General features: G+C 36.1%; 1 protein-coding gene across 1 annotated transcript; it reads left to right on the forward strand.

Moving 5' to 3' along the window:
- Positions 1 to 698: 698 nt before the first annotated feature.
- TOP2A (DNA topoisomerase II alpha) lies at positions 699 to 27,156 on the forward strand. Its single transcript, XM_016202245.2, has 35 exons — positions 699 to 814; positions 1,670 to 1,825; positions 2,045 to 2,135; positions 2,420 to 2,483; positions 3,668 to 3,813; positions 4,182 to 4,279; positions 4,514 to 4,726; positions 5,054 to 5,227; positions 5,414 to 5,515; positions 5,625 to 5,762; positions 7,499 to 7,637; positions 8,581 to 8,738; positions 9,119 to 9,244; positions 9,579 to 9,689; positions 9,835 to 9,940; positions 10,032 to 10,141; positions 10,378 to 10,470; positions 11,029 to 11,143; positions 11,247 to 11,368; positions 12,676 to 12,824; positions 14,584 to 14,815; positions 15,002 to 15,136; positions 15,272 to 15,472; positions 15,780 to 15,975; positions 18,638 to 18,729; positions 18,832 to 18,990; positions 19,122 to 19,205; positions 20,088 to 20,270; positions 21,734 to 21,824; positions 23,953 to 24,105; positions 24,349 to 24,472; positions 24,588 to 24,631; positions 25,045 to 25,182; positions 25,634 to 25,833; positions 26,140 to 27,156. Exons 1-35 carry the CDS (start codon positions 794 to 796, stop codon positions 26,266 to 26,268), a joined length of 4,593 nt encoding a protein of 1,530 aa, XP_016057731.2. The 5' UTR covers positions 699 to 793; the 3' UTR covers positions 26,269 to 27,156.
- Positions 27,157 to 27,818: the final 662 nt, after the last annotated feature.

The following is a 27,818-nucleotide window of genomic DNA, read 5'->3' on the forward strand; positions in this document are numbered from 1 at the left end:
TTGACTGACCAGTCGCAGCCCTATGCTGCTCTCGACCCGCTACCCCCTTTTATTATATGAAAACCAAAAAAACACAACTGTGGTACTTTTGTTTCTTTGAAAATAAATTATTGTAGGGGAGGTTGAGGCAGACTCCAGAACCTGTGTTGCTTAATCAAAATCGCCAGGCTGCCCGTCCAGAAAGCCGGCACTCAGTCTTCCTCAGGAAAACGAGGAAAGTTTCCTCAGGAAAATGGAGCTCGGATTCTCTTCCTTTCGCTAACAAACAAACAAACAAACTTCGGGACGGAGGATGGCTTTTAGATTTTAGGGACCTGAAATAAATGAGTATACTCCCATCTCTTTTTATCCGGGTCCGCACCTCAGAGAATCCCTTCACGCTTCTACCTCCCGACTCCTCAGAGTTTTCTGCAGAGAGAACAAATGAGCCCTCCTCGTTGGCTAGATCCCCTGTCTGTCTCCCCGTTACGCCTCAAAGTGGTACCTCTGGAAAACCCTCTAGTCCCGCCTCCCTCGCCTAATTAGTTCGTTCAAACAGGCCCCGGCCAATTCAGCCCTTCATTGGTGGACATAAAAAGGCCAGCTACGATTGGTTCTCCGGGACGGAACCGCCGAGAGCAGGCCAGGGATTGGCTGATCTGGTTTGGGCGGGCTAGAGGAAAGTTCAAATCGAGCTGGAGCTGCGCTCCTAACCGACGAGCGTCTGAGGAGAAGCCGCTTCCCCAGGATTGTCTCGTGGGTCCTGCCGGTTTAGTCTATTGCAGGGTTCTCGAGCCCTTTCACGACCGTCACCATGGAGGTGTCACCACTGCAGGTACAGCTCGCGGAAGAGGCGGGTTGTGGAGCCTGAGCGCGGCCTGGTATCTCCCTGGCTGCGGGTGAGGGATGCGGCTCCTGGGCTGTGGGCGCGCTGCGGCGGCCTGGGAGCCTGTGTTTCGTGTGGACCCCGGTCTCCTGGGCTCCGCGTGATCGTACAGAAGGAGAAACCCTTTATGGTGCTAATGCTTAAGTGTTATCGGCTAAGCTGGCTTCTAGCGTATTGTGTTTTGTTTTACTGTTTCTAGGGACAGGACGCAATGGGTCCTATAGTAGATCTGTATTATAATGGCCCGCTTGTGACTATAAACAGCACTACTGATGCTTTTCTCCCCTACCTTCCGGTTGAAAATGGAATTGAATGTCCCTGACCTTGAAAGGTGCAGAGCAGGGCACCGGTGTTCCCTTTGAGGAGCCGGCAGACCCGAGCGGCTCAAAATATGTCGGTCCTGTGTTCACCACGTTAGCGCGGCCAATCGATAGCCTTCCAAACATGCTGCTGAACTAGCACCTATTATGTGCCTGGGACATAGTAGGCGCTCAGTAAATATTTGTGGGGCAGATGGAAGAAGTGGGTGTGTTTCACTGATGACATCTAAAACATGGGAAATACTTCCGTGTCAGGTACACTTAGCGAGGTAATCTATCTATTAAAATTGACACCGAAGAACCTGGCTGCGGTTAACTTAAACTGCGATGTTTATACAAAAAGATGTAAACTCCTCCAGTACCCACTGAAAGACTGTGATTTGTTACAGCATGTTTAAGCACATTGCGGTAGACATTTTGCTCATAGTTTCTGATGAACCTAAGATTAAACTTCCCCTTTCTTCAAATTTTTTTAAATTGCTAGCCTGTAAATGAAAATATGCAAATCAACAGAACAAAGAAAAATGAAGATGCTAAGAAAAGACTGTCTATTGAAAGAATCTATCAAAAGAAAACACAATTGGAACATATTTTGCTTCGTCCAGACACCTACATTGGCTCTGTGGAATTAGTGACTCAGGTAAAAACCAAGCTAATTAAATGCAGTTACTAAGTAGTTAGAATGTGTACTTTTCCTGGTTAATTTTCTATACTTTGTGTAGTGTCACTGGAATTAGCCTAAGCTATCATATATATAATATGTATATACATGTTTTATCCAGAAGACCTTACAGTAATCATGATGATAAAACAATGAATATAGGGTAAAAATAATTATATCTCTTTCCCTTATTTCTAGCAAATGTGGGTTTATGATGAAGATATTGGCATCAACTACAGGGAAGTCACTTTTGTCCCTGGTTTGTACAAAATATTTGATGAGATTCTAGGTGAGTAAATTATTTTTTATAAAGATCTACTGGTCAAATTCTTCACAAGAAGTATCATTCCTAGCAAATCCTCTGTAGCCAGGGCTGTCATTTCAAACAGTTGGCAGAGGTGAGGCAGTGAAGTTGAATTCTTTCCTAGAAACAGTACTATGAATAAAAATTGCTGAATTAACACTTAGTTGATGCTACTCCTGTGCTCGAGACTTTTCTTTCTATATCTTTCAGTTAAGGAATTTTTTTTTAATACTTTACTTTTTACAAATGTGTATTTTATTTTCTTTCAGTCAATGCTGCAGACAACAAACAAAGGGACCCAAAAATGTCTTGTATTAGAGTCACAATTGACCCGTAAGTCTCTTGCTTAGTGTTTTGTTATAGTTCACTGTTACTGTTAGTTGCATTTTATTGGATTTATAGTGAAGTTGACTTATTTATTTTTTAATGCTCACCTGAGGATATGTTTTTATTAATTTTAGAGAGAAAGGGGATAGAGAGAGAAAAACATCGATGCATGAGAGAAACATGGATTGGCTGCCTCCTGCACATTGTGCCCTGACCAGGAATTAAACCAAAACTTTTTTGGTATACAGGATGCTCACCCAACTGAGACACCCGACTTTATTTTGAAAGTTGACTTTTTAAAATAAGTTTGCAAAAACACAGAAAGACAGAATGCTAAAATGAACAATCTATCCCTACTATCTAGATCCAGCAGTTATTAACACTTTGCCATATTTGCTTCATCTATATTTTTCTGAAACATATTAAAATAAATTACAGGCTTTATGACACTTCATCCCTAAATACTTCAATAAGCATCTCCAATAATTGCTTGAATTATTCTGGAGTCTAGAGCGGCTGAGCTTTTTTTTTTTTTTTTTTTTTTTTTTAAGTTTTTCCCCACATAATGCTATTCAAACAGTAAACCAGCAGGTGGTGATAGAGATCTAACATTTCTGATTATAAATGCTGGGTGTCCCTTTGTGGGTGGTCAGAATGCTTGTTTCACCTTTTTGTTAGCCTAATCAAAGTCCAAATCAATTCTTAGTATTTTACTGGCAAGCAGGAAAGTTTACAATTGATAATGTTTTTCCCTTTCATATTTGTTTTGCAATGAGTTTTGTTCCATGGGAAAGCTAAGAGAGCTAGGACAGTATATAGATGATCCTCCTAAAAGCAGTATAATAATACTGTTTCCAAATTTTGTTTTTATCTTTCCATTGAACATAAACCATTTCCCTTTGTTTATCCTAACATTTTAAAATTTCCATTATTTTTTGGTATTATCAGTGTCTACCCAGGTGTTGGAAAGGTTTAATTTTTTTTTTTTTCTCTTGGCTCCTATTTCAGGAGTATCAGGAACTAAACATGGTGGGAAAGACAGTTCATGCTGAATTTCAGAAGAAATATGTATATAAGAGCCATAAAGAAATTAAGACTATGAATTTATATATTTTAGAAATAATGGTATTTAAATATAAAATATACTTAAACACTAGCTTAACAAACAAATTTCAACTTTCTTTTCTTAGGGAAAACAATTTAATTAGTATATGGAATAATGGAAAAGGTATTCCTGTTGTTGAACACAAAGTTGAGAAGATGTATGTCCCAGCTCTCATCTTTGGACAGCTCTTAACCTCAAGTAACTATGATGATGATGAAAAGAAAGTAACAGGTAGGGTATTGAGGAAAATAGCAAACATTGTTGCTAAAAAAAAAAAAAACCACACTTTTGTTTTTTAAATATCTTTATTGATTTCAGAGAGAGGGAGAGAGAGAGATAGAAACATCAATGATAAGAGAGAGTCATTGATTGGCTGCCTCCCGCATGCCCCCAACTAGGGTGGAGCCCACAACCCAGGCATGTGCCCTGACCCGGATTGAACTGTGATCTCTTGGATCCAAGGTTGATGCTCAACCGCTGAGTCGGGCCCTGCCGGGCATAAAGTTTTAAAATCTTTTTTAACTGCATCGCTTTGACAGTGATTAAGAAATAAAACTGTTCATGAGATAACATATGGTATTTTATATTTATTTGCCCAGGTGGTCGTAATGGCTATGGAGCCAAATTGTGTAACATATTCAGTACCAAATTTACTGTGGAAACAGCCAGTAGAGAATACAAGAAAATGTTCAAACAGGCAAGTAAATAGTTGTATTTTGTGTCTTGATTACAAATTGTACTATAGCAATTGATAATGGCATTAATTGTTGACTTAATTTAACATTATTTATAATCTATTAAAACATGAAAAATTATTCATGAACATATATTTGGTTATTTTTTTTAGGACTTACAAGTTTGTGATATTTAGTTCTAGTTTATTTGAAAGATGATTCAAATTTTTCATCTCTCCTATTTTTTACTTCCATAGACATGGATGGATAACATGGGGAGAGCCAGTGAGATGGAACTCAAGCCCTTTAATGGAGAAGATTATACATGTATTACCTTCCAGCCTGATTTGTCTAAGTTTAAAATGCAAAGCCTAGACAAAGATATTGTTGCACTAATGGTTAGAAGAGCGTATGATATTGCTGGATCCACTAAAGATGTCAAAGTCTTTCTCAATGGAAATAAGCTGCCAGTAAGTATTTTCTGGCAATGAGGGAACTGGTGATCATTGTCAAAGGCAAAATTGATTTTCTTTCCTCTCATGTTTTTCTTAACACTTTTCAGATATTATCTGCAAAGAAAACTATATACTACACTTTTTAATCAGTTCATTTTAAACTTACAAAAGGAAATTTCTTTCTCAAAGAAACACCTAAATGAATCCATTTGTGTCCTTTAATAACCATGCTTTTAAACCCATCATTGAACAACCATTTCATTTGTTTTGAAAAATCTTCTTAGTCTATTATTCAGTCTACTTTTTAAATCTTTTTTTTGTACCATTTTAATTCCTGTACAGGTGAAAGGATTCCGTAGCTATGTGGATATGTATTTGAAGGATAAGGTAGATGAAACTGGCAATCCATTGAAGATTATCCATGAACAAGTAAACCACAGGTGGGAAGTATGTTTAACAATGAGTGAAAAAGGCTTTCAACAAATTAGCTTTGTCAACAGCATTGCTACTTCCAAGGTAATTTTATTCTTAAGTTATTAATCATGATTTATATTTTCATATGTATTATTGTTTTTAACATATAAAATGAACTTGGATATTTGGCTACGCTGGTATAAAGTAAGCTAAATTAGACTTTTTTATGTTTGATTATTAAAATTTTGAGGATACTGAGCTTTACAGTTGAGTATTTTTCCTCATCAGGGTGGCAGACATGTTGATTATGTAGCTGATCAGATTGTGGCTAAACTTGTTGATGTTGTGAAGAAGAAGAACAAGGGTGGTGTTGCAGTAAAAGCACATCAGGTATTGTATTTTAGCACAGTTTTCTTTTTCCAAAGTCAAGGAAGAAGAGAAAGGCTATAAATAAAGCATGAGTACATTTTTAATGATTTAATATCAACTTTTACTGCAGGTGAAAAATCACATGTGGATTTTTGTGAATGCCTTAATTGAAAATCCAACCTTTGACTCTCAGACAAAAGAAAACATGACTTTACAAGTCAAGAGTTTTGGATCAACATGCCAATTAAGTGAAAAGTTCATCAAAGCTGTGAGTACTTGGAAATAAAAAAGTAGAAACACCTTGCTTTATTTTCCATTGCCCTTCTCAGCTCTGCAGAACAAAGATTCCTCCCATAGCCCAGCTGGTTTTGCTCAGTTGGTTGAGCATTGTCCCATGCACCAGGAGGTTATCAGTTCAATTCCCTGTCAGAGCACATGCTAGTGTTTCCGGCTCATCCCCAGTAGGGCCTGCAGGAGGCAGCCAAAGGATGTTTCTCTCTCATTGCTATTTCTATCTCTCTCTCTCTCTCCCACTTTATCTCAAAAAAAAAAAAAAAAAAAAAAAAGATCCCTCCCACGTATTTTTTCACTCTAAAAAACAGCTTTTACCTCACTTACTGGAGCCTTAATTGCCACCTATATGCCTGTATTCCCCCATTTCATATCACCATTCAGTTTAATTTTTAATTTTTTTTTAAATCCTTATCCGAGGATATTTCTTCCATTGCTTATCAGAGAGAGTGCAAAGGAGAGAGAGTGAGAGAGAGAAACATCGAAGTGAAAGAGAGACACATTGATTAGTTGCCTCCCTCATGTGCCCCAACCAGGACCAGAGATCGAGCCTGCAACCAAGGTACATGCCCTTGGCCGGAATCAAACCCAGAAGCCTTCAGTCCACAGGCCAACGCTCTAACCACTGAACCAAACCAGCCAGGGCACCATTCAGTTTAAATGACTTCTGAATTAGGCCCATCTAACAGCTTACCAAACATTGAATATCTAAAGTTGCTCTAAATCACACATCCAAAACTCAGTTCTCTGCATACTCACTGACCTTCATACAAGGCAGTCGCCCACCCCCAAAAAACAAAACTATTTCCTATCTTAGTAAAAAGGCCCAACCAACCACTAGGTTGCATAAACAAGAAAGCTGGGAGCCTTTTCCTTTCCCTTCTCCTCTCTAGTCCAATAATCAGCTTTTGGATATCTCCATACCTTCCATTATCATCTCTTAATAGGTTCTTAACATTCACACAATTTCAGTCCTTTCTTTGTAATACTCTTGAGTAATCTTTTTGTGTTAAAGCACATGTTTTGTCTTCACTCTTGGAAGTCTTTCAATGACTTCCACTCTTAGAAAAAGTCTAAATTCCTTAATTTGGTCTATAACACCCTGCCATCTCCAACCTCATCTCAGGGCCATCTTTTCCTGTGTTATCTAATCTTCAGTCCTGCTGGCTTTAAATTACTGAAAAACAGTACTCATAACTTTTTCACATGCTTATCTCTCCTTGAAATGCTTTAAATCTGGTTAACTGCTTTAGGTCTTCAATGTCATTTCCTCAGGAAAGCCTTTATTTCTACCCTTCTCCCCCACTAAGTTTATTTCAGTATAACACTGGACATACACTATTATATGTAGCACATTTTTCACTTATTCATAGCACTCATTACACTTGTGATTTCTCATTTTATTTCTGTCTTTGTTATACGTTAAACTCCATGAGGATGAGGACCATGTCTAATTTGTTTTAACTGCTAGATTTTAAACATGTAGCTCAATGTCTGAGACAATATAAGTGCGTAGTCAGTAAATATTGAATGAATGAATCCAAAGGAACCAGCTTCCTCAGTAGTGATAACCTGAGACAGGAAGATATGCCACCCTCTATCCAGAAATCGTATTTCTTTTTTCAATCTTTGAATTATTTTTATGGGAGCTCATTTATATTATACATTTCTGAAAGAACTCTTCTTCCCTAACATGAATCTTCTCATTTTCAGGCAATTGGCTGTGGTATTGTAGAAAGCATACTAAACTGGGTGAAGTTTAAGGCTCAAGTCCAGTTAAACAAGAAGTGTTCAGCTGTAAAACATAACAGAATCAAGGGAATTCCCAAACTTGATGATGCCAATGATGCAGGTACACATTTAATGCTTCCAGATTTTTTATGTGTATTTTTTCCTTGACAGATAATATTAAGAGAATATTTTTACTCTGCTAAAAATCAGTGGATTCCCTGTTATTAAATATTTGTCATTTCTAGCTTTTGGCTGTTATAAATAATGTCGATGATTGTTTGGTGGTATAGAACAAAAATGTTTACATATTGATCTATAGGAGAGGAAATAGTTTTCCTCTACCCCCTTACATTCCTGGCTGGGTCTGAAAATTAAACTAATGAAGACAAATTAACAAGAGAAAAGCATACAGATTAATTTAATGTAAATTTTATATGACACAGGAGGAAATGAAGCCTCAATGAAATAGTTAAACCTGGGTATTGTTATCCTAGGTTTGATGAAGAATCTAAAGTCATGGAAAGATATGATAAGCAAAGAGTATTAGCTAAGTGTAGTAAACTTAGAGAAGCTCGATGAGGCCTGATCACTCAGATTCTTCTCATTGTCCCTCAGTTTTGAAGTTAAGAATGTTCCTTTCCTCTGGGTATATGGAGGACACCTCTCACAATGAGAGTCTTATGACCTGCTTCAGGGAAGAAGTCTGAGGGGTGAGGTCAGAGAGATCTTCCTACTTCTACCATTTTCTAAAATTCAGTATGCCAAGATGCCATATTTTAGAGTAGCAGGTAATGAACCCTATTATTAACAAATATTTTTCACATAATATTATCAAATGAATGTTCAGAAGTAGTATAAAATGAGAAATTAGCCTAAGGAACTAAGACTTTTATTTACTATAAACTTTACCTAAAATATATCTAATTAGCTCCATTTAACTCCTAAGCCAACTTGTTATGAATTATAAATTACTTAGGTTTTATCACAAAGCTATTAACAGCATGTCTGAGTTAATATTTGAGGTTGAGCTAAATGTGCCAATAATTTGTGTATTTTTGTTTTAGGAGGCCGAAACTCTACTGACTGTACACTTATTCTGACTGAAGGAGACTCAGCTAAAACCTTGGCTGTTTCAGGCCTTGGTGTGGTTGGGAGAGACAAGTACGGGGTTTTCCCTCTTAGAGGAAAAATACTCAATGTTCGGGAAGCTTCTCATAAACAGGTAGAATATAAAACTATCTTAAGAATCTATTTTTTTAAAGCAGGACTTTGTGCTTGTGTTTCATTCCCTCATTGGGCATTTTAAAACATGTTTTAGATACTTTGTTGTTATTTTAAGAAATTGGATATGTGCATAGAACCTACAACCTATGTACGTGCCCTGACTGGGAATCGAACCAGCAACTTTTGGTGTACGGGACAATGCTCCAACCAACTGAGCCACCCGGCCAGGGCTATAGCATGTCTTAACAGATCTTTTTGACTTACTGCAGTATAGCTAATAATAGCTCAAAATACTGGAGCTCAAAAGAATCCAAGCAACATATACCATTGTATTTCTTTGTTCTTTTAAAATTTATAAACAATATATGTTCATTTCAGATAATGGAAAATGCCGAAATTAACAATATCATAAAGATTGTGGGTCTTCAGTACAAGAAAAACTATGAAGATGAAGATTCACTGAAGACTCTTCGTTATGGGAGGATAATGATTATGACGGATCAGGTCAGATTTGCTTTTCAAAAGATACTTTAGATTGTTACAATAAATTAAACATGTCTTATTGTTGCATTGCTTTCCTGCCATGAAAGGAAATTACTTAACTTGGAGATTTAGTCATTTTCTCTAATCAATATCTGAAGAGATATGGTATTACATTTATATCATATGCACACAACATATACAGGTTAAGAGTCTGGATTTGAATAGTCTTTGAATATTTGAATAGCCTTTTTTTATTGATCCCCATAGGAAAAAAATTGAGAAATTACCCACTATGTCAATCATAATTTTTTTAGTTTCTAAACACTTCTATGTTTGGCCTTCCAAATATTTCTAGGACCAAGATGGTTCCCATATCAAAGGCTTGCTGATTAATTTTATCCATCACAACTGGCCCTCTCTTCTGCGACATCGTTTTCTGGAGGAATTTATTACTCCCATTGTAAAGGTATATTAACTTCTAAGATACCATAATGGATATTTTAAGTCCCTACTTCTCAAACCTACATACACCACATAACCCCAGTGAAGTATGGTGGTATGTAGAAGAACCAGCACTGTGCAAAGCCACAGCAATGTGTTCTTTACCACAGGTGTCTAAAAACAAGCAAGAAATGTCTTTCTATAGCCTTCCTGAATTTGAAGAATGGAAGAATTCTACAGCAAATCATAAAAAATGGAAAGTCAAGTATTACAAAGGTTTGTAGTGAAACTCATATAGAACTTCTCATTTTGTAATATACCATTATACAAGATTACATGGAGTAACTTGGTATTCTTGGTTGTGTAGGTTTGGGCACCAGCACATCAAAAGAAGCTAAAGAATACTTTGCAGATATGAAAAGACATCGTATCCAGTTCAAATATTCTGGTCCCGAAGATGATGCTGCAATCAGCCTGGTGAGTTTGAATTGTATTTCATACATATATTCTAGTTTTTATAAATCACTACTTTAGCTAGTCAACTGAAACATGTAATAGGATGTTTTATAGACTATAACATTTTTAATAAGCATATTCCCAGAGAAAGGGACAAGATATTTTAGAAAACTGAGTTTTTGTTGTTTGTTTTTATACAAGAGATATTTTGGAACCTATTAGTACCAGTGACATCTTTTTCATCTGCTAATTTGTAGGCCTTTAGCAAAAAACAGATAGATGATCGAAAGGAATGGTTAACTCATTTCATGGAGGATAGAAGACAACGGAAGTTACTTGGCCTTCCTGAGGTAAAAATTTTAAATATATCCTACAAAATGTACTATTTTCTGACCTTTTAGGATTGATATGATAAATTTAAGTTGCTGACTAGCTATTTCAGTAAAAAGTGTAATAATTGGTAGCTGTATAAGTATTCTTATTCTTATTTAGACTGCTACATAAATGTATTGGGCATAAAAGAAATTATAAAGACAGTGAACTTTTTTCCTAATGCAACAATTAAATTTGCTTTATCTTTAAAACAAAGTACTTCTGCCCTGGTTGGTGTGGCTCAGTGGGTTGAATCCTGTGCACCAAAAGGTCCCCAGTTTGATTTCCAGTCAGGTCATATACCCAGGTTGTGGGTTCAATCCCCAGTCAGGGTGCGTATGGGAGGCAACCAATTGATGTGTCTCACATCAATGTTTTTCCCTTTCCCTTCCTCTCTAAAATCAATAAAAATATATTTAAAAAGCAAAATACTTCTGAATTTTTTAGGGACTTAATAACTATCCTAAAAATACTAAGAGGTTTCTTTGTTTCATTATTTTAAACCACATTATGTAATACTCTCTTTGATCCCTCAGGATTACTTGTATGGGCAAACTACCACATATCTGACGTACAATGACTTCATAAACAAGGAACTTATCCTGTTCTCAAATTCTGATAATGAGAGATCTATCCCATCTATGGTGGATGGTGAGTTCCAATTTTTTAGTCTGTTTTTATCATAACATAGAAATCAATGCCCAGAAACAGTTAAATTGAGGTTACTAATATTTGCACCTCTTTCATTTTGAAGGTTTGAAACCAGGTCAGAGAAAGGTTTTGTTTACATGTTTCAAGCGGAATGACAAGCGAGAGGTGAAGGTTGCCCAGTTAGCTGGGTCAGTGGCTGAGATGTCCTCTTACCATCATGGTGAGGTAAACACATAACCTATAATATTTCCAGAAAGCATTATAGCAGAAATACCTGCAGAATCATTCTCCAAACACTTAGTGAGAATATATAAGCTGGTACATTCGTAGTAGAGAATAATTTGGTGAAATCTATCAGACTAGATATGTGCTTACACTTTGACCTAACAAATCTATTTCTAAAAATATTTCTATAAGGATACTCATAAGTCTGCAAGGAGCTATATTCAAAGATGTTTATTATAACTTTGATGGTAAATTTAGACATCAAAAATGTTCATTGATTAGAAAATTGTTATAAATTGTGACACATCTATGCATGGAATCAGTGATATAACTAAAGTAAATCTGTGTGTACTAACATTGAAGAATGTCCATGTCCTGTTGTCAGCTCGGGAAAAAGAGGCGGAACAGTACTTAAAGCAAAACGTCTAGAACAATGAGTTCCAAATTACTGACTTTTGTTATCCCTGAGAATTGGAAAGGGCAACTTTCCAATTTTTATATATGCCTGAATTGTTTGACTTTACACAAACATACATTCCTTTTTTATTTTGGGATTGAATTGCTTTTTTGCATTCATTATGTTTTAAAGAACTAGATTGCCTATAAGTTTCTAGAACTTTAAATGTAATGATTATCTTGCTTGTTGCTTTCAATTAAAATATAGTGGGTAGCCCTGGCCAGTGTGGCTCACTTGGTTAGGTGTTGTCCTGTGTACTGAGAGGTTGCTGTTTTGTACAGGAGGCAGCCAATCGATGTTATGCTCTCACACTGATGTTTCTTTCTTCTCCCTTCCTCTCTCTCTAAAAATCAATAAAAACTATTTTATATTTATATATATATATAAAATATAGTGGGTACCCAGTAAATGTTCATGATTTGTTGAATACTTACCATGTACCAGGTACACAAAGGTAATTCAAATATGTTTCTTACCTTCAAGGTATAATCATAGTTTAACCAAGAGGGACAACACACACGCACACAACTCTAGAATAAAGTTATACATGCTAGAGTAGAAATGAGCAAAGTGTTGTAACTTAAAGAAGTAGATTTTTTCTTCTGCTCTGGGTGAAAAAAGGAGCTATGCCTTCAAGGACTCAATTGAAATTATTAGAAGGCAAGATCCTGAACTTGGAGCCCTAAGTCTTGGGCTAAAGCACTACATCTGCTGTGTACTTATCTGGGAAAACTCTGTAAACCTTGATACACCTCATAAACCCTTACAGGATTATAGTAAGGTTTAGTCATAATAATGGTTATGTATTAAAAGCCTACAGATCAGATTAATAAATCTTTTCTTTCCCCAGATGTCACTAATGATGACCATTATCAATTTGGCTCAGAATTTTGTGGGTAGCAATAATTTGAACCTCTTACAACCCATTGGTCAGTTTGGTACCAGGCTGCATGGTGGCAAGGATTCTGCTAGTCCTCGATACATCTTCACAATGCTCAGGTGGGTAATCCTTTCAGTTTCTAGTGAATTGCCATTTCCAATTTTGAAATAATGTGAGATTTAGTTGACAAAATATAAAAATTCAATTAATCAGAAAATGTACTTTTGATGCAGATGCTTAGAATATTAATTTAAAAAAACTAGTTCATTAAAGCTTAATTGTCCTAATCTTCAATGAGCAGAAAGACAAAATTCTATTTCAATTTGATAGCCATAGCCTTTGTATCCCTTAGAAGTATTGTTTCCTTGCCAAACTATAAATGATTTTTCTTCCATTTCTTATAATTTGTTTTCTTTCTTTATATAGAGAGTGGTTCTCAACCAGGGTAGATTTTGCCCCCCAGGTAACATGTAGCAATGTCTGGAGACATTTTGGTTGTCATAACTAGGGGAGCCATGCAACTGGCATCTAGTAGGTAGCAGCCAGGGATACTACTAAACACCCCGCAATGCACAGGACAACCCCCCACAACAAAGAATTATCTGACCCAAAATGTCAGTTGTGCCAAGTGTGAGAAACGCTTTTACAGAGTAAAGAAGAGTTTGATTCTTCCTAAATACCATAGTTGAAATCATACTTCCTTATGATTCTATGGAAAGTACATTATGCATGCTCAATTTTGAGCTGTCGTCTTACTCAACCTTTCAGCAGCGCTGGGTGCAGTTAATCACTCCATCCTCCTTGAAACTCTATTTGGCCTCCAAAACACCAGACTTTTGTTTCTCCTCCTTATTAGTCTTTTTGCTGGGTTCTTCTCATCTTCCCAATCTCTAAATACTGGCCTACCTCAAAGCTCCATGAGATCTCTCTTCACTAGCCCCTACTCTCAGTTGCCATCCATGATGATACTTCATCCACTCAGTCTCATAACTCCAGCCCTGAATCTCTAAACTTTTATATCTGACTATCCTCTTACCATTTACCACTTGGACATCTAGTAAGTATCTCAAACATAAGTCCAAAACAAAATCCTGTCTCAGTAAATGGAATGCCATCCTTCTAATTCTCAGGCTAAAAACCTTGAAGTCACTGCTGACTCCTCTTCTCCGCACTTCTGTCCAATCCATCTTCAAATCCTATGCGCTCTGCATTGGAAAAATACTAAGTCATACCATTCATCTAAACAATTATATTCTACCATCAATAGGTCACTGGTTCAGAACCTTCCAACTGCTTCATTTAGAGTAAAATCTAGAGCCCTAATCTAGCCAACCAGACCTTACATGATCTATGTATGCACTCCCCATATCTTTTGATTCCATCTCATGTTATCTCTGCTCAAAACACACTTGGCCTCTTTGTCTATACATGTCAAGTGCACGCACCTTCTTCAGGCCTTTTACTTACTGGTCCCTCTTGCTTGCAATACTCTTTCTGCAGATAATCTCAGGGCTCATTCTCTCAACTTCTTTTCTGCTCAAATGTTATCCTGTCAGAAAACACCTACCATTTCTTAGTACCCCTTCAATCACTCTTACCTACTTTATTTTTCTTCTTAGCATTTACTGCACCACCTGACAAAATTTAAGCTCTTTGTCTAGCTCCCTGTACTAGAGTGTGAGCTCCTTGAAAGCTGAAACTTATGTCTGCAATGCCTGTCACATAGAAAGTACTCAGTAAATATTGTTAAGCAAACATTAGTCAGCAAGTAAAGCCGAGGTAATTTCATGTATAGATATAACACATGTCCGTTTCATGAAAGATAAATATCAAAGCCAGTATTTTTGTAAAATAACATTCTTTGATTGTTTTCTTTAGTCCTTTGGCTCGGTTGTTATTTCCACCAAAAGATGATCACACATTAAAGTTCTTGTATGATGACAACCAACGTGTGGAGCCTGAATGGTACATTCCTATTATACCTATGGTGCTCATAAATGGTGCTGAAGGAATTGGTACTGGGTGGTCCTGCAAAATCCCCAACTTTGATATTCGTGAAGTTGTGAATAACATCAGGCGTTTGATGGACGGAGAAGAACCTTTGCCAATGGTAACTGTTTTGTGTTAGAAACATTAATTTTCCTCTGGTTTCAGTTCAGTAGACTATATGGTTAAAGAGGATATAAATATACAATTTATTTCATACTTAAATATTAGATTTACTGTTTAATGCTATTGTGATTCCTGTTTTTAGTGTCACATTTAGAAAACATTCTTTTTTAAAACACCAATTTAGCTTCCAAGTTACAAGAACTTCAAGGGTACTATTGAAGAGCTGGTTCCAAATCAATATGTGATTAGCGGTGAAGTGGCTATTCTTAATTCCACAACCATTGAAATCTCAGAGCTTCCCGTCAGAACATGGACCCAGGTAAGTAATTGTGGATCTGGGGGGGGGGGGGGGGGGGGGGGTGTGATCAGCAGAAACACTTTTTGTAATAACACTTGATGAATATTCAGGAGCCAATGTTTTAGATATTTACAAAAGGATTATTTATTTCTTTAGACATACAAAGAACAGGTTCTAGAACCCATGTTGAATGGCACTGAGAAGACGCCTCCTCTCATAACAGATTATAGGGAATATCATACAGATACTACTGTGAAGTTTGTTGTGAAGATGACTGAAGAAAAACTGGCTGAGGCTGAGAAAGCTGGACTACACAAAGTCTTCAAACTCCAAACTAGTCTCACATGCAACTCTATGGTATGTCTTCTGTTATGAGATACATGTTTCAATTTTCTTAAGAAGATTAATATCAATCTTAAAAGGAAATCCTCGGCTACTTTTATACAAGGTGTCCCAAAAACAATGTATATTCACTTTAACAGCTGATAGCTCAACTTTGAAAATGAAATGTATTTTAATAAATACTGCCTTTATAATTATTCAGTGTGTGTATACATTTTTTTGGGACACCCTATATTTTGAAAGAATAAACTCATTTCTCTAAAACCATTAAAGTTTAACCAATTTATCTATTCTTGGCTCTACTCTTGTTTTTCTTTTCCAGGTGCTATTTGACCACGTAGGCTGTTTAAAGAAATATGACACAGTGCTTGATATTCTAAGAGACTTCTTTGAACTCAGGCTTAAATATTATGGATTAAGAAAAGAATGGCTTCTAGGAATGCTTGGCGCTGAATCTGCTAAACTGAACAATCAGGCACGCTTTATCTTAGAGAAAATAGATGGCAAAATAATAATTGGTATGTTTTTAAAATAACCGCCTACTAAACTACAATTGTACCAAACTTCCTTTAAACATTTTTTGGTGAGAGTAATGGTGGGGAGGGTAGGAAAAATCCATTTAGTTCAGCTGGCTACTTAAATGAGCATTTCTTTGAAATACATAATTAGGTGGTTGTATAGTTTGAAAGACAGGTCTTTTCCTAGATTGAGCATCTTGAGAAATCAAAATTTAGTTGACATTTAGACAGAATAGAGAGCTAGAAGAGGTTCCTGTGTAAACTGATTAAGAGAAAAGTCTGATAGGAAATAAAGGGCTGAAAGTAAGATTATAAATGGCTTCTATTATAAGTAAATTGTATGCCAAAGCCTGAAAGAGTCCTGTCTTAGGGACTTTTTTGAAGACATTCTAGCCCTGACCAGTGTGGCTCAGTTGGTTAGAGCGTTACCCTGTACACCAAAAGGTGGCAAGTTCAGTTCCCCATTAGGGCACATACCCAGGCTGTACAGGATTGATCCCAGTCTGAGGCATTGATGTTTCTCTCTCTCTCTCTCTCTCTCTCTCTCTCTCTCTCTCTCTCTCTCTCTCCCTCCCTTCCCCCCCTTCCCCTCCCTCTCCCCTTTCCTCTCTCAATTTAAAAAAAAAAGACATTCTAGAAGCAGCCAAGTCAGGGTTTAAGTGACCAAGAAGCTTGGGGTAAAAGGAAGGTTAAAAGAGATAGCTCAGTTCTGGCCAGGGCTAACTAGGAAAGCTGGACAACTAAACCATGCTACTAGTGTATAGTAGCAAGTCCCAAAAACATGACAACATGAGTTCCTAGTGATCACAGGAAAATTTTCTGGTGGTACACAAAAATGTTTAATTGTTACATGTTTAATTTCATGAATATTTTAAAATATATAACACTAGTATATCAATCCCTTAATTTCACAGCTATTAATGCTTAAGGCAAGGCTAAAATGTGTAACATTGGAACATGACTCAAAGAAAAACAAAAAGTAAAGGTTGTATTGACTACTATAAACATTAGAAGGAGAGGTTCTATAGAAAAAGGGAGTGAGCCCTGGCTGGGTAGCTTAGTTGGTTAGAGCATCTTCCCGGTATGCTAAGATTTTGGGATTACTCTGGTCGGGACACATAAGAATCAACCTGAATGCATGGGTAGGTGGAGCAACAGATTGATGTTATTCTCTCTCTCTCTCTAAAATCAATAAATTTAAAATATATATATTTTTTAAGAAAAAGGGAACGAATGCAACATGGAAAAATCAGTGTTTGGGTGGTGGTACTAAAAACTTTTCCAAGTATTGAATTTTTTTAAAATATATCTTTATTGATTTTAGAGAAAGGAAGGGAGGAGAGAGATAGAAAAATCAATGATAAGAGTCATTGATTGGTGCCTCCTGCACACCCCCCACAGTGGACTGAGCCTGCAACCCAGTCATGTGCCCTGACTGGGAATTGAACCTTGATCTCCTGGATCACAGGTTGAGGCTCATCTGCTGAGCTATGCCAGCTGGGCGAATATTGAAATTTTTTAAAACCAGGGAGTGTAATTGAGGTAGAGACCAGAAATAAAGGTTTGGATTGTCTTTTGCTATGATTCTATCATAACCTCATATGATTTGACTGCCCTCTTGTGGTAATTTACATTTGTCAATGGTTTAGGGCAGCAGTTTTCAACCCATGTGCTGCAAGAATTTTTAAACATGCAAGACCTGACTAGTCAGATGCACTGACCTCTTTTCCCTTAGACTGTCAAATTTAAAAATGACAACAGCCTACAAGACAATAGCGGTTTGGTGCGAATGAATCAAAATTATATCTTTTGTTTGTTTGTTAGATCAGCAAAAAATAAGCTTTTTGATGTGCCACAGAATTTTAGTAATTAGTTTAGTATTAGTAATTAGTTTAGTATTAGTTTATGAGATGAAAAAGGTTGAAAATCGCTAGTTTAGGGAGAACACTTAACCACAGCTGACCCTTGAACAACACGGGTATGGGATTTTTTTTCCTTTTTGTTCTTTTTTTAATCCTCACCCGAAGATATATTTTTATTGATTTTTAGAGAGAGAGGAAGAGAGAGAAACATCATCGATCAGTTGCCTCCTGTACACGCCCCAACCAGGGATTGAACCTGCAAGCTTTTTGGTGTACAGGGCAATGCTCCAACCAGCCAAGCCACCTGGCCAGGGTGAACAACACAGATTTGAACTGTGGGTCCACTCATGCATGGGGGTTTTTCACTAAACATTGGAAATTTTTTGGAGGTTTGTGGCAATTTGCAAAAACTTGCAGATGAACCTTGTGATTTTCTTAATGTTTTCTTTTCTCTAGCTTACTTTATTATAAGAGTAGAGTATGTAATATATATACAAAATATGTGTTAACCTACTGTTTATGTTATTGGTAAGGCTGCCAGTCAACAGTAGGCTATTTAGTAGTTAAGTTTTGGGAGAGTCAAATTATATGGAGATATTCAGCTATTTAGGAGATCAGTGACCCTAACCTCCCCATTGTGCAAGGATCAACTGTGTATGCCAGGATGTACAAATTTATGCAAGACAAAAAGTTTACTAATTTCCAGTTTTAATCTTTTGAATTAATATGCTAAAACTTTATCACTTTCCTAAAATATCACTTAAAACCAACCATTATCCCTGTTTATATTTTTTTAATAGAAAACAAGCCTAAGAAAGAATTAATTAAAGTTTTGGTTCAGAGGGGATATGATTCAGATCCTGTGAAGGCTTGGAAAGAAGCCCAGCAAAAGGTAATTTCTTGGTTAGCATTTTTCTATATTATTAAAGACTATATAATCTAATGTCTTTGTTTCACACTTTCTATTAAAACTACATTTTAATTCTTCCCACAGGTTCCAGAAGAAGAAGAAAATGAAGAGAGTGACAATGAAAAGGAAACTGAAAAGAGTGACTCTGCAACTGGACCAACTTTCAACTACCTTCTTGATATGCCTCTTTGGTATCTAACTAAAGAAAAGAAAGATGAACTGTGCAAACTAAGAAATGAAAAAGTGAGTTGTTGATGAGTGGTACATGTTGCTTAGTTATGTTCTAACCATGAAAGTAAAAACTTAATTGTGTGCTCCATGAAAATGCTGTTTATGCACATAAATTAACTTAATTTATTGACTATCTTATGAAGGAGCAAGAGCTGGAAACATTAAAGAGAAAGAGTCCATCAGATTTGTGGAAAGAAGACTTGGCTGCTTTTGTTGAAGAGCTAGAGGTGTGTAGTTTATAATGCCCATGTTAGAATTTTTATTAGTAAAATAATAGATTCTAGCAGTATATCTCTATCGAGAAATTTCATAATTGGCAATAGAATATTGGAGGCATAAGGAAATATTCCAAGATAACACATAAAAGAACAAATTGTTTAAAACTAGTTAGAATAAAGTAAATGATGCCAGGAAACATATTAACCTAGAAGTTATTGAACAAAGAGAGGAAAGGAGGGCAGGAGTTGATTTTTTGACCCATTGGGTGCTAGAAAAATGAGAGTATTTAAATGTGAAAGAAGACCAACCCAACCCAGTCCCCCAAATCAACTTAAAAGTACAAAGACAGTTTATCTTCAGGGCCAGATAATTAGTAGTTTCCGAAGATCCTGTTAATTTAATTCAGTTATCCAACATTATTTTAACATAAGAAAAAGCATTTCATAAATTAAGCTAAAAGGATTAACATGCAAATTTATATTATTGCACTTCATTATGATGTCCAACTTACCATCAGTTGATTGGATAACTGTACATTACTGGAATTACATCCTTAGTTTTTATTTGAATTTACAAATATGTATACATATAAACATATATATGTATTTTATCCCTAACCTGGTTTCCCATTTTTATCCTCAGAAAGATTCAGTGGTAAAATCAAGAGTAGAACCTAATCTTCTGTCTTCACACTGTTCAAAGTGTGTCTTAATTGTATCTCCACTGTTATGGGGATATACTTAGTTATGGAACAAGTTATCACAGATTAATCATAAGATATAATAAATTGAAATCAGTTTAACTGTTGCCTTTTATGCTATCCCTATAAAGTAATAAAGATGTTGTAATATCTTTGTTAGCTTATAAACTTGCTTCTATCCTTTTTTTAGGCTGTTGAAGCCAAGGAAAAACAAGATGAACAAGTAGGACTTCCTGGGAAAGGAGGGAAAGGAAAGGGGAAAAAAACACAAATGACTGAAGTTTTGCCTTCTCCAAGTGGAAAAAGAGTCATCCCCCGAGTGACCACAGAGATGAAAGCAGAGGCAGAAAAGAAAATTAAAAGGAAAATTAAGGTAATACTCTTGAAAACATTATACATAAAATATGTTTATTTCCACATAAAATTGAACAAATTATGTTATAAAGTTTCTATTCCTGGAAATTTATCCAAATTAGTTTGGAATTTATCCTATATCTAATTATAACATTCCTTTCTCTTTAAAAACAATTATTGATTGATTTTAGAGAGGGGAAGGGAGCGAGAGAGAGAGAAACATTGATTTGTTGTTCCACTTATTTATGCATTCATTGGTTTATTCTTGTATGTGCCCTGACTGGGGATTGAACCCACAACCTTGGCATGTAGGAATAACACCAACTGAGCTACCTGGGCAGGGCATTAATTCCTTTCTTATGAGCTTGATTTTTTTAATGTTTAAATATCTTGAGAAAATCATACCTTTACCTTTATTCAGAGCTCTTAACCAGAACCCAAAGAAAAAAATCACTGTTTGACCAGATACAGATTTTTATATTTGACCTTATTTTATTCCAAGAACAGTAAACCCTCTATTTTGTGGACCTCAATTTAATGGGCTTTGGATTTAACAGACAAAATTTCTGGTCTATATGTCATATATGAAAATTAACACCCTGTTAATTTTAAAATGCTATTAACCAAGATTTGCTTATGATTAAATTAGCAGGTTATGTTTTTTGTTATTAATTCACTATTAACAAATTTTAGCAAATAGGCCATATGTTGGAAAAAACACTTTAGTGACTTCACTGATATAAGTATATGTTACATACCTACAACTATAGTCTACATATTTAAATCCAAGTGTCACTACTCGTAAACAATGTTTGGTGAATGGTTAGCACGTGATCACACCACACTGTGCACAGTAATTGGTTCTGTTATCCCACCGCGTGACTTTCTATAGCAGTTTAAAGGTGCTGGCCACCCGGCTGGGCGTGGCTCAGAGGTTGAGCGTTGACCTAGGATCCAGGCGATCGGGGTTCGATTCCTAGTCAGGGCACATGCCCAGTTGCGGGCTTGATCAATGACTCTCTCATCATTGATGTTTCTGTCTCTCTCTCTCTCTCTGAAATCAATAAAGATATATATTTTTTAAAAAAATCAAAAGTAAAGGTGCTGGCCAGTGCTCCTTGATGTGTGCTAAGCCACACCCCAGCCATGTGCATTTGTTTACTCTTTGTGAGTGGCGAATACACACATTTACTAGACCTATTCAGTATAAATTTAAAATTACTGTAATACATATGGAAAACTTTTCTGCGAAATTAAACTTTTCATGCATACTTAATTTTAATTACACAATCTTGTCTACGTAAGTAAAAACAGGTAAACTAATTTGTCAATTTTTTAACATATGCTGGAAAACCTACTTTATTCTCTAACAGACTTTCAGCTTTAACAAACACCCCCTCGCCCAAATTAATCAGTTATGTCGAGGTTTTACTGTAATAAAAGCTGGCAGAACTTGACAATTTTCATCTTGCTATCTTTTAGAATGAAAATGCTGAAGGGAGTCCTCAAGAGGATAGTGTGGAACCAGAAAGCCTAAAACAAAGATTAGAGAAGAAACAGAAAAGAGAACCAGGTATTAAAACATTTTAAGGAAAATGGTATAGAGTTGAGATAAAATTATGTTTGTTACCTAGTACGCTCCATGTAGATATTCAATAAATTCTTAAGTAACATGAAGGAGAGCTGTCTGAAGTATACTTGAACCTCCCTAATATTGTCTTTGGGATTTGATTTGAGTAGATACCATTTTGTAATGAAATATTTTGTTAATTTGGCAACTTGAATTCCTCAGTTGGGATCCAAAGAAAACAAACTCCATTCATTAGGTTTCTCTTTCTAGCCAGTTAAAAGCTTGAGGACAGTGACCACATCTTAGTCATGTTTAACTTCCTCATTGAGATATTCACATACCAAATTCACCCACTTAAAGTGGACCAATTAATAGTTTTAGTATTCCCCAAAGTTTTAGAACAATTTCTTGCCCCCTAAAAGAAACACTGTACACATTAATGGCCACTCCCCATTTCCTCCCAACTCCTTCTCCCCCTAGACAACCACTAATCTATTTCTGTCTCCAGAGTTGCCTATTCTAGACGTTTCATATAAATAGATACCATATAATATGTGGTCTTTTGTGTCTGGCTTTTTTCACCTAGCATAATGTTTTCCAGGGTCATCCATGTAGTAACATGTCTCAGTACTTCATTCTTTTTTATTGCCAAATAATATTTCATTGTAGAGATATCATATTTTGTTATTTGTTCATCAGTTGATAGGTATTTGGGTTGTTTCAACTTGTTAGCTATTGTGAGTAATGCTGCTGTGAACATTTGTGTTTAAGTTTTTGTGTGAACTTGTTTTAATTTCTCTTAGGTAGATACCTAGGACTGGAATTGCTGGGTCATATGATTTTTCTATGATATCCTTTTGAGGATCTGCTACACTGTTTTCCAAAGCAGCTGCACCATTTTACATTCCCACCAGCAATTTGTGAGGTTTCTAATTTTTCTGCACCCTCACCAACACTTGTTAACTGTCTTTTTCATTCTAGCCATCCTAGTAGGTATGAAGTGGTATTTCATTGTGGTTTGGGTTTGCATTTTCCAATTGGCTAAAGATGTTGAGCATCTTTTTCATGTGCTTATTGGCCATTTATATTTCTTTGGAGAAATATCTATTCAGATCCTCTGCCCATTTTTTAATTGAGTTGTCTTTGTTGTTGAGTTAGTTGCAAATGTTCTTTATAGATTCTGGTTGCCTGTCCCTTATCAGATATATGATTCTCAAGTATTTTCTACCATTCTGTGGGTTGACTTCATTTCCTTTTGATGCCTTTTGAGGTACAAGTTTTTAATTTTGATGAAAGTCTAATTTTTCTATTTTTTCTTTTGTTGCTCGAGCTTTTGGTGTCATATCTAATCCTTTGCCAAATCCAAGGTCATGAAGATTTACCCTTTTTTCCCAAGAGTTTTAATTTGAGCTCTTACATTTAGGTCTCTGATCCATTTTGAATTAATTCTTGTATATGGCATAAGGAAGGAGTCCAACTTTATTCTTTTGTATTTGTATATCCAGTTGTCCCTGCACCATATATTGAAAAAACTTTTTTCCCCACTCAACTGTCTTTGCCCTTGTCTAAAATCAATTAACCATAAATATTAAGGTTTATTTATGGGTTCTTAACTCCATTCCATTGATTGATCTCTGTCTATCCTTGATATCTACTTTTGATAGATAATGTGTGCTCAGTTCTGTGGGGAATAAAAAGATAAATAAAACAAATGGAAACATCTTAAGTATTAAAAAGAAGTAATAGAAGTATATTTTGTGTAGCATCTGTGCAAAACAAACTAGTTCCTGAACTGGAGTGCTTCATCATCCACCTTCCTTCAACTAGTTAACTCTTATTTAACCTTCAGATCTCAGCTTAAGTGTATCTTTCTTGGAGAAACCTCATACTTATACACATAAGCATATATACCACATACCCTACATAAACACATTGTGTTTATTTGTGGGATTAGTTGACCAAGCTATAACCTCCATGAGAAGAGGAACTACATCTGTTTCTGTTCATCATTGTATTTATTCCCAGTACTAACACAGAGCTCAAGAAATATTTGAAGGATGGAAGGCTGATAGATGGAGAAAAGTGAGTCTAGGAATATGTAAAGGGTGGTTAATTCCTATCTCCCTTCTAGGTACCAAGTCAAAGAAACAAACTACATTGCCATTTAAACCAATCAAAAAAGGAAAGAAGAGAAACCCCTGGTCTGATTCAGAATCAGATATGAGCAGTAACGAAAGTGATTTTGATGTCCCTCCACGAGAAATAGAGCCACGAAGAGCAGCAAGTAAGAAAAACTGACAAACACGTAGATATGCTAAGAGATTTGAATAGCCAATGTATTTCAGGACACTTAATCCCAGAAATTGTTTTATCTTAGAGCAGTAATTATATTAATTTTTTAAAAAACTAAAGCATCTTTTAGGAAATTAAACTGAATTTCCTAAATGTTCATGAAATGTTATATCAATCTGTGGATTAAACAGTCTATTACCCTCTTTGATTCTTTGTATATGTATGTTTTTTATAGCAAAAACTAAATTCACAGTGGATTTGGATTCAGATGAAGATTTCTCAGATATTGATAAAAAAAGTGAAGATGAAGATTTTGTCCCATCAGATGCTAGTCCAGTTAAGATCAAAACTTCCCCAAAGTAAGTATCTTCTCTAATATGGATTTTATCATGATTGTTTTTAATAGCTGACGATATATTCTTTGTTGTTTGACACATTTAGAATATGTTGTCAGGATATAATTTTTTATTCTAGACGTATGAACAAAGAATTGAAGCCACAGAAGAGCACCACCTCAGGTATGTATTTAAATAAAAACAGTGAGATGTCTGCTTTACTGGGGTGCTCAGATCCACCTGGGTTATAATCCAGACATTAGCCAAGCCCTGCCTTTGAAAATAAATGTGGGTTCTTGTTAGCATTACATTGATGTTGTTCATTAGGTTTAGTTTTGCAAATAAATAGGTTCTACGTTTAATGTGCTAAAAGTATAATGTGCTTGCCAGGTACCATCCTAGGTGCTAGAGATACAAAAAATAACTGTTTTTGTTAATGAAGAGCCCAGAAATTAGGACAAAGTTATTACAGTGTGTTGGAAATATTCCCAAAAAGTCGCAGACTTGGTGTTTAAATAGGAATTCATAGGAGGGACAAAGCAATAAGTGGATTTTCCTGTGTTCCTTTTATGTACTATTTTCCTTTTCATTTGAAGTCATAGACCTTGATGGTGATGATGCCAAGGACAATGTACTTTCTCCGAATTCACCTGCTGCTGATTTCCCAGCTGAAACTGAAATCATAAACCCTGTTTCTAAAAAGAATGTGACAGTGAAGAAGACGGTGGCAAAAGGTGAACCTAAGTCTTAGAGATGGGTTAATAATATTGGGATTAACTAACTGGTTGCCACAAGTCAATTTTAATACTTTATTCCCAAAATGTACTATTGATACTGAAATTAAACCTTTTCCAAATGGAAGCAAATCTAATCTTTAGATCTTTATCATCAAAATTGGTGGTCAGAAGGTTTAAAATTAGTATGTTTCTCAAAATGCCAGGCATTATCTAGCTCATTTCTATGACCAGGACAGGATTTATACATAATTGCAAATGTTTAAGATAAAACATATACTTATTTTTTAAATGGATGCTTAAGAACGCTGATTCTCAAATGCATTTTTGGTTCTATTAGATTGTCTTTTCCTATGTTAAATATAAGCAGTCAACAGGTTGCTAAAGAAAGTTCACAGTGAGAACAATTCATCTTAGAGTGGCCATGATGAATGCCTGTGTTGACTTGCAGGTCAGTCTTCCACCTCCACTACAGGTGCCAAAAAAAGGGCTGCACCAAAGGGAACCAAAAAGGATCCAGGCTTGACTTCTGATGTCCCTCAAAAGCCTGATCCCCCCAAAACCAAGAATCGCCGCAAAAGGAAGCCATCCACTTCTGATGATTCTGACTCTAATTTTGAGAAAGCGATTTCTAAAGCAGTCACAAGCAAGGTGAGCATTTATCCTAACTAGTCTTTTGCTGTAGGTGTTTTAAAATATAACCAAGCTTTGCTCTTAATAATTTGGCACATTTTTAAGAAAATAAATTGGAATCCCATAATTTGTTAGCTTTTACTGTGTTTAGTTTAGTTGAAACAAAGTTACATATGCCACTTAGTCCATGAGAGTTGCTGAAGATCTATTTCTTATTCCATATTAGAAGGTGGAAACCCTGAATTAGAGTCTGCTGATATGTTTTTTACATTGAAATTCTGCTGTCTGGTTGACGTGTGCAAATTACTTGGACTTTTCTCTTAGAAATCCAAGGGAGAGAGTGATGACTTCCATCTGGACTTGGACTCTGCTGTGGCTCCTCGGGTAAAATCTGGACGGGCAAAGAAGCCTATAAAATATCTTGAAGAATCAGATGAAGATGATCTATTTTAAAATGTGAGGTGACTGTTTTAAGTAATGATCTTATTGTGCCAAAGCCTGGTTTTAAAGTTACCTCAATCTCTTCATTTCCTCCCCCTTGAATTTAGTTGGGGGAAGACAGTTTTAATCTAGAACCATCAAAGTGAAGTGTGTAGACCGCAGTGTCCCTATCTTTATAACACCGCCTAAGTGGCGATCCATCTCGTGGGCATTGTTTTCTTCTCCGCTTTGTCTATGTTTTCAGTCTGTTTTCTTTTGTCTTCAAAATCTGATTTTATTTACCTACTATGCCTCCTTTTCTATTTTCATAAACATGAGATAGAGCACGATTAACTCTCTGTTTTCTCTTAGTTGTATAGGTAATTTTTCTTTGGATAATTTTATAGTTCTAGTACAATATACTCCCCACTCAGCCTTTTTTGAATTTTTGTTCAAGCAAGGAGAAGTTGCTCATACACTGTATATTCTTTAGAATATTAGCAGAGGCTAAAGAAAAACACTCTGGCCATTTAACCTCAACACAGTCAATAGGATGAAGGAAATTATACTGCAAGTTATGTGACTATCTCAACTCTTAACTTTTCTCCTCTTGCTGCCTCTGAGTCTGAATTTCCCAAAAAACACATTTCTAGGGAGTAGTGGGTTGCAGAAGAGTGGGGTCAACGTTCACTCAAAGAACTTACATATTTTATTGATGCCATACTCAGCAGTGAGCTGTTACATCCAGTTTGGGAAATCTCCATGATTATCAACTTGTGAACTTTAAAAAACCTTTCTGCATTTTACATGTGTGTGATTTCAGTGGTGTTATCAATGTTTATGTAAATATTTACTATGTTTTTCTATTTAGCTTAATTCCAACAATTTTTGTACTTAAATAAAACATTCTAAACATTGCAACCCATTGATTGCCTTTTTTTTCTCCCTGCACTACACCTTTTCCTTACTGTAAAATCTCTCTTCACTTCCTTCTGAAAACTATTTCGATCATATTCTGATGTTCCTGCTGCCCCTGGCCAGTGAGGGTCTAAGAGACAGGCACCATGACCTAATCGAAGCCAATCAGGCTTTTTCCAGGGATGTTATACATGAGTACTAAGTTTTTCTCCACACTCAAAAGGCCTTGGCCCACATCAGTAAATAGTTTTAAATATGTATGTCTTTTTACAAATTATTCCTATTTCAACAACTGTCAGGAACCAGCCTGAAAGACGAACAAACCCGAGTTCGAGCGGTGGGAATTAGAGACAAACACAGTTATAGGATCAGAAGGGCTGCCGTCTGATGAGGTGCAGCCTCAAATGGCCTCAACGCCTTTATTATATAGTGAGTAACAAACAATTGGCAAGGAAGTGAGGGTGATACAAAGTAGTTCTTCCCAGGCTGCACAAACACACTTTCAGCGTAAACATCCTGCCTCCTGCATGAGCTCAGACCTTTGTAACTATCTTAATTTCGGCTCCGCACAGGAACCTGCGGGGAGGGTTGAGTCCTTGGCCCCAGAGCCTCAGGCTACGTGGGCCATGTCCAGGCACGTAGCAGGCTCTCAATATCAAGGGTCA

Source organism: Miniopterus natalensis, chromosome 17 (genome assembly GCF_054644295.1).
Source record: "Miniopterus natalensis isolate mMinNat1 chromosome 17, mMinNat1.hap1, whole genome shotgun sequence".
In the NCBI taxonomy this organism is placed as follows: domain Eukaryota; kingdom Metazoa; phylum Chordata; class Mammalia; order Chiroptera; family Miniopteridae; genus Miniopterus; species Miniopterus natalensis.

What these genes read in the sequence shown, in the direction of transcription:
- TOP2A (XM_016202245.2), top strand. Translation starts at nt 794, where the DNA reads ATGGAGGTGTCACCACTGCAG. An exon ending in CCTCTTACCATCATGGTGAG is followed by an intron (nt 11,369 to 12,675) that starts GTAAACACATAA and finishes TTCTTTCCCCAG; the next exon opens with ATGTCACTAATGATGACCAT. An exon ending in GAAGAAGACGGTGGCAAAAG is followed by an intron (nt 25,183 to 25,633) that starts GTGAACCTAAGT and finishes GTTGACTTGCAG; the next exon opens with GTCAGTCTTCCACCTCCACT.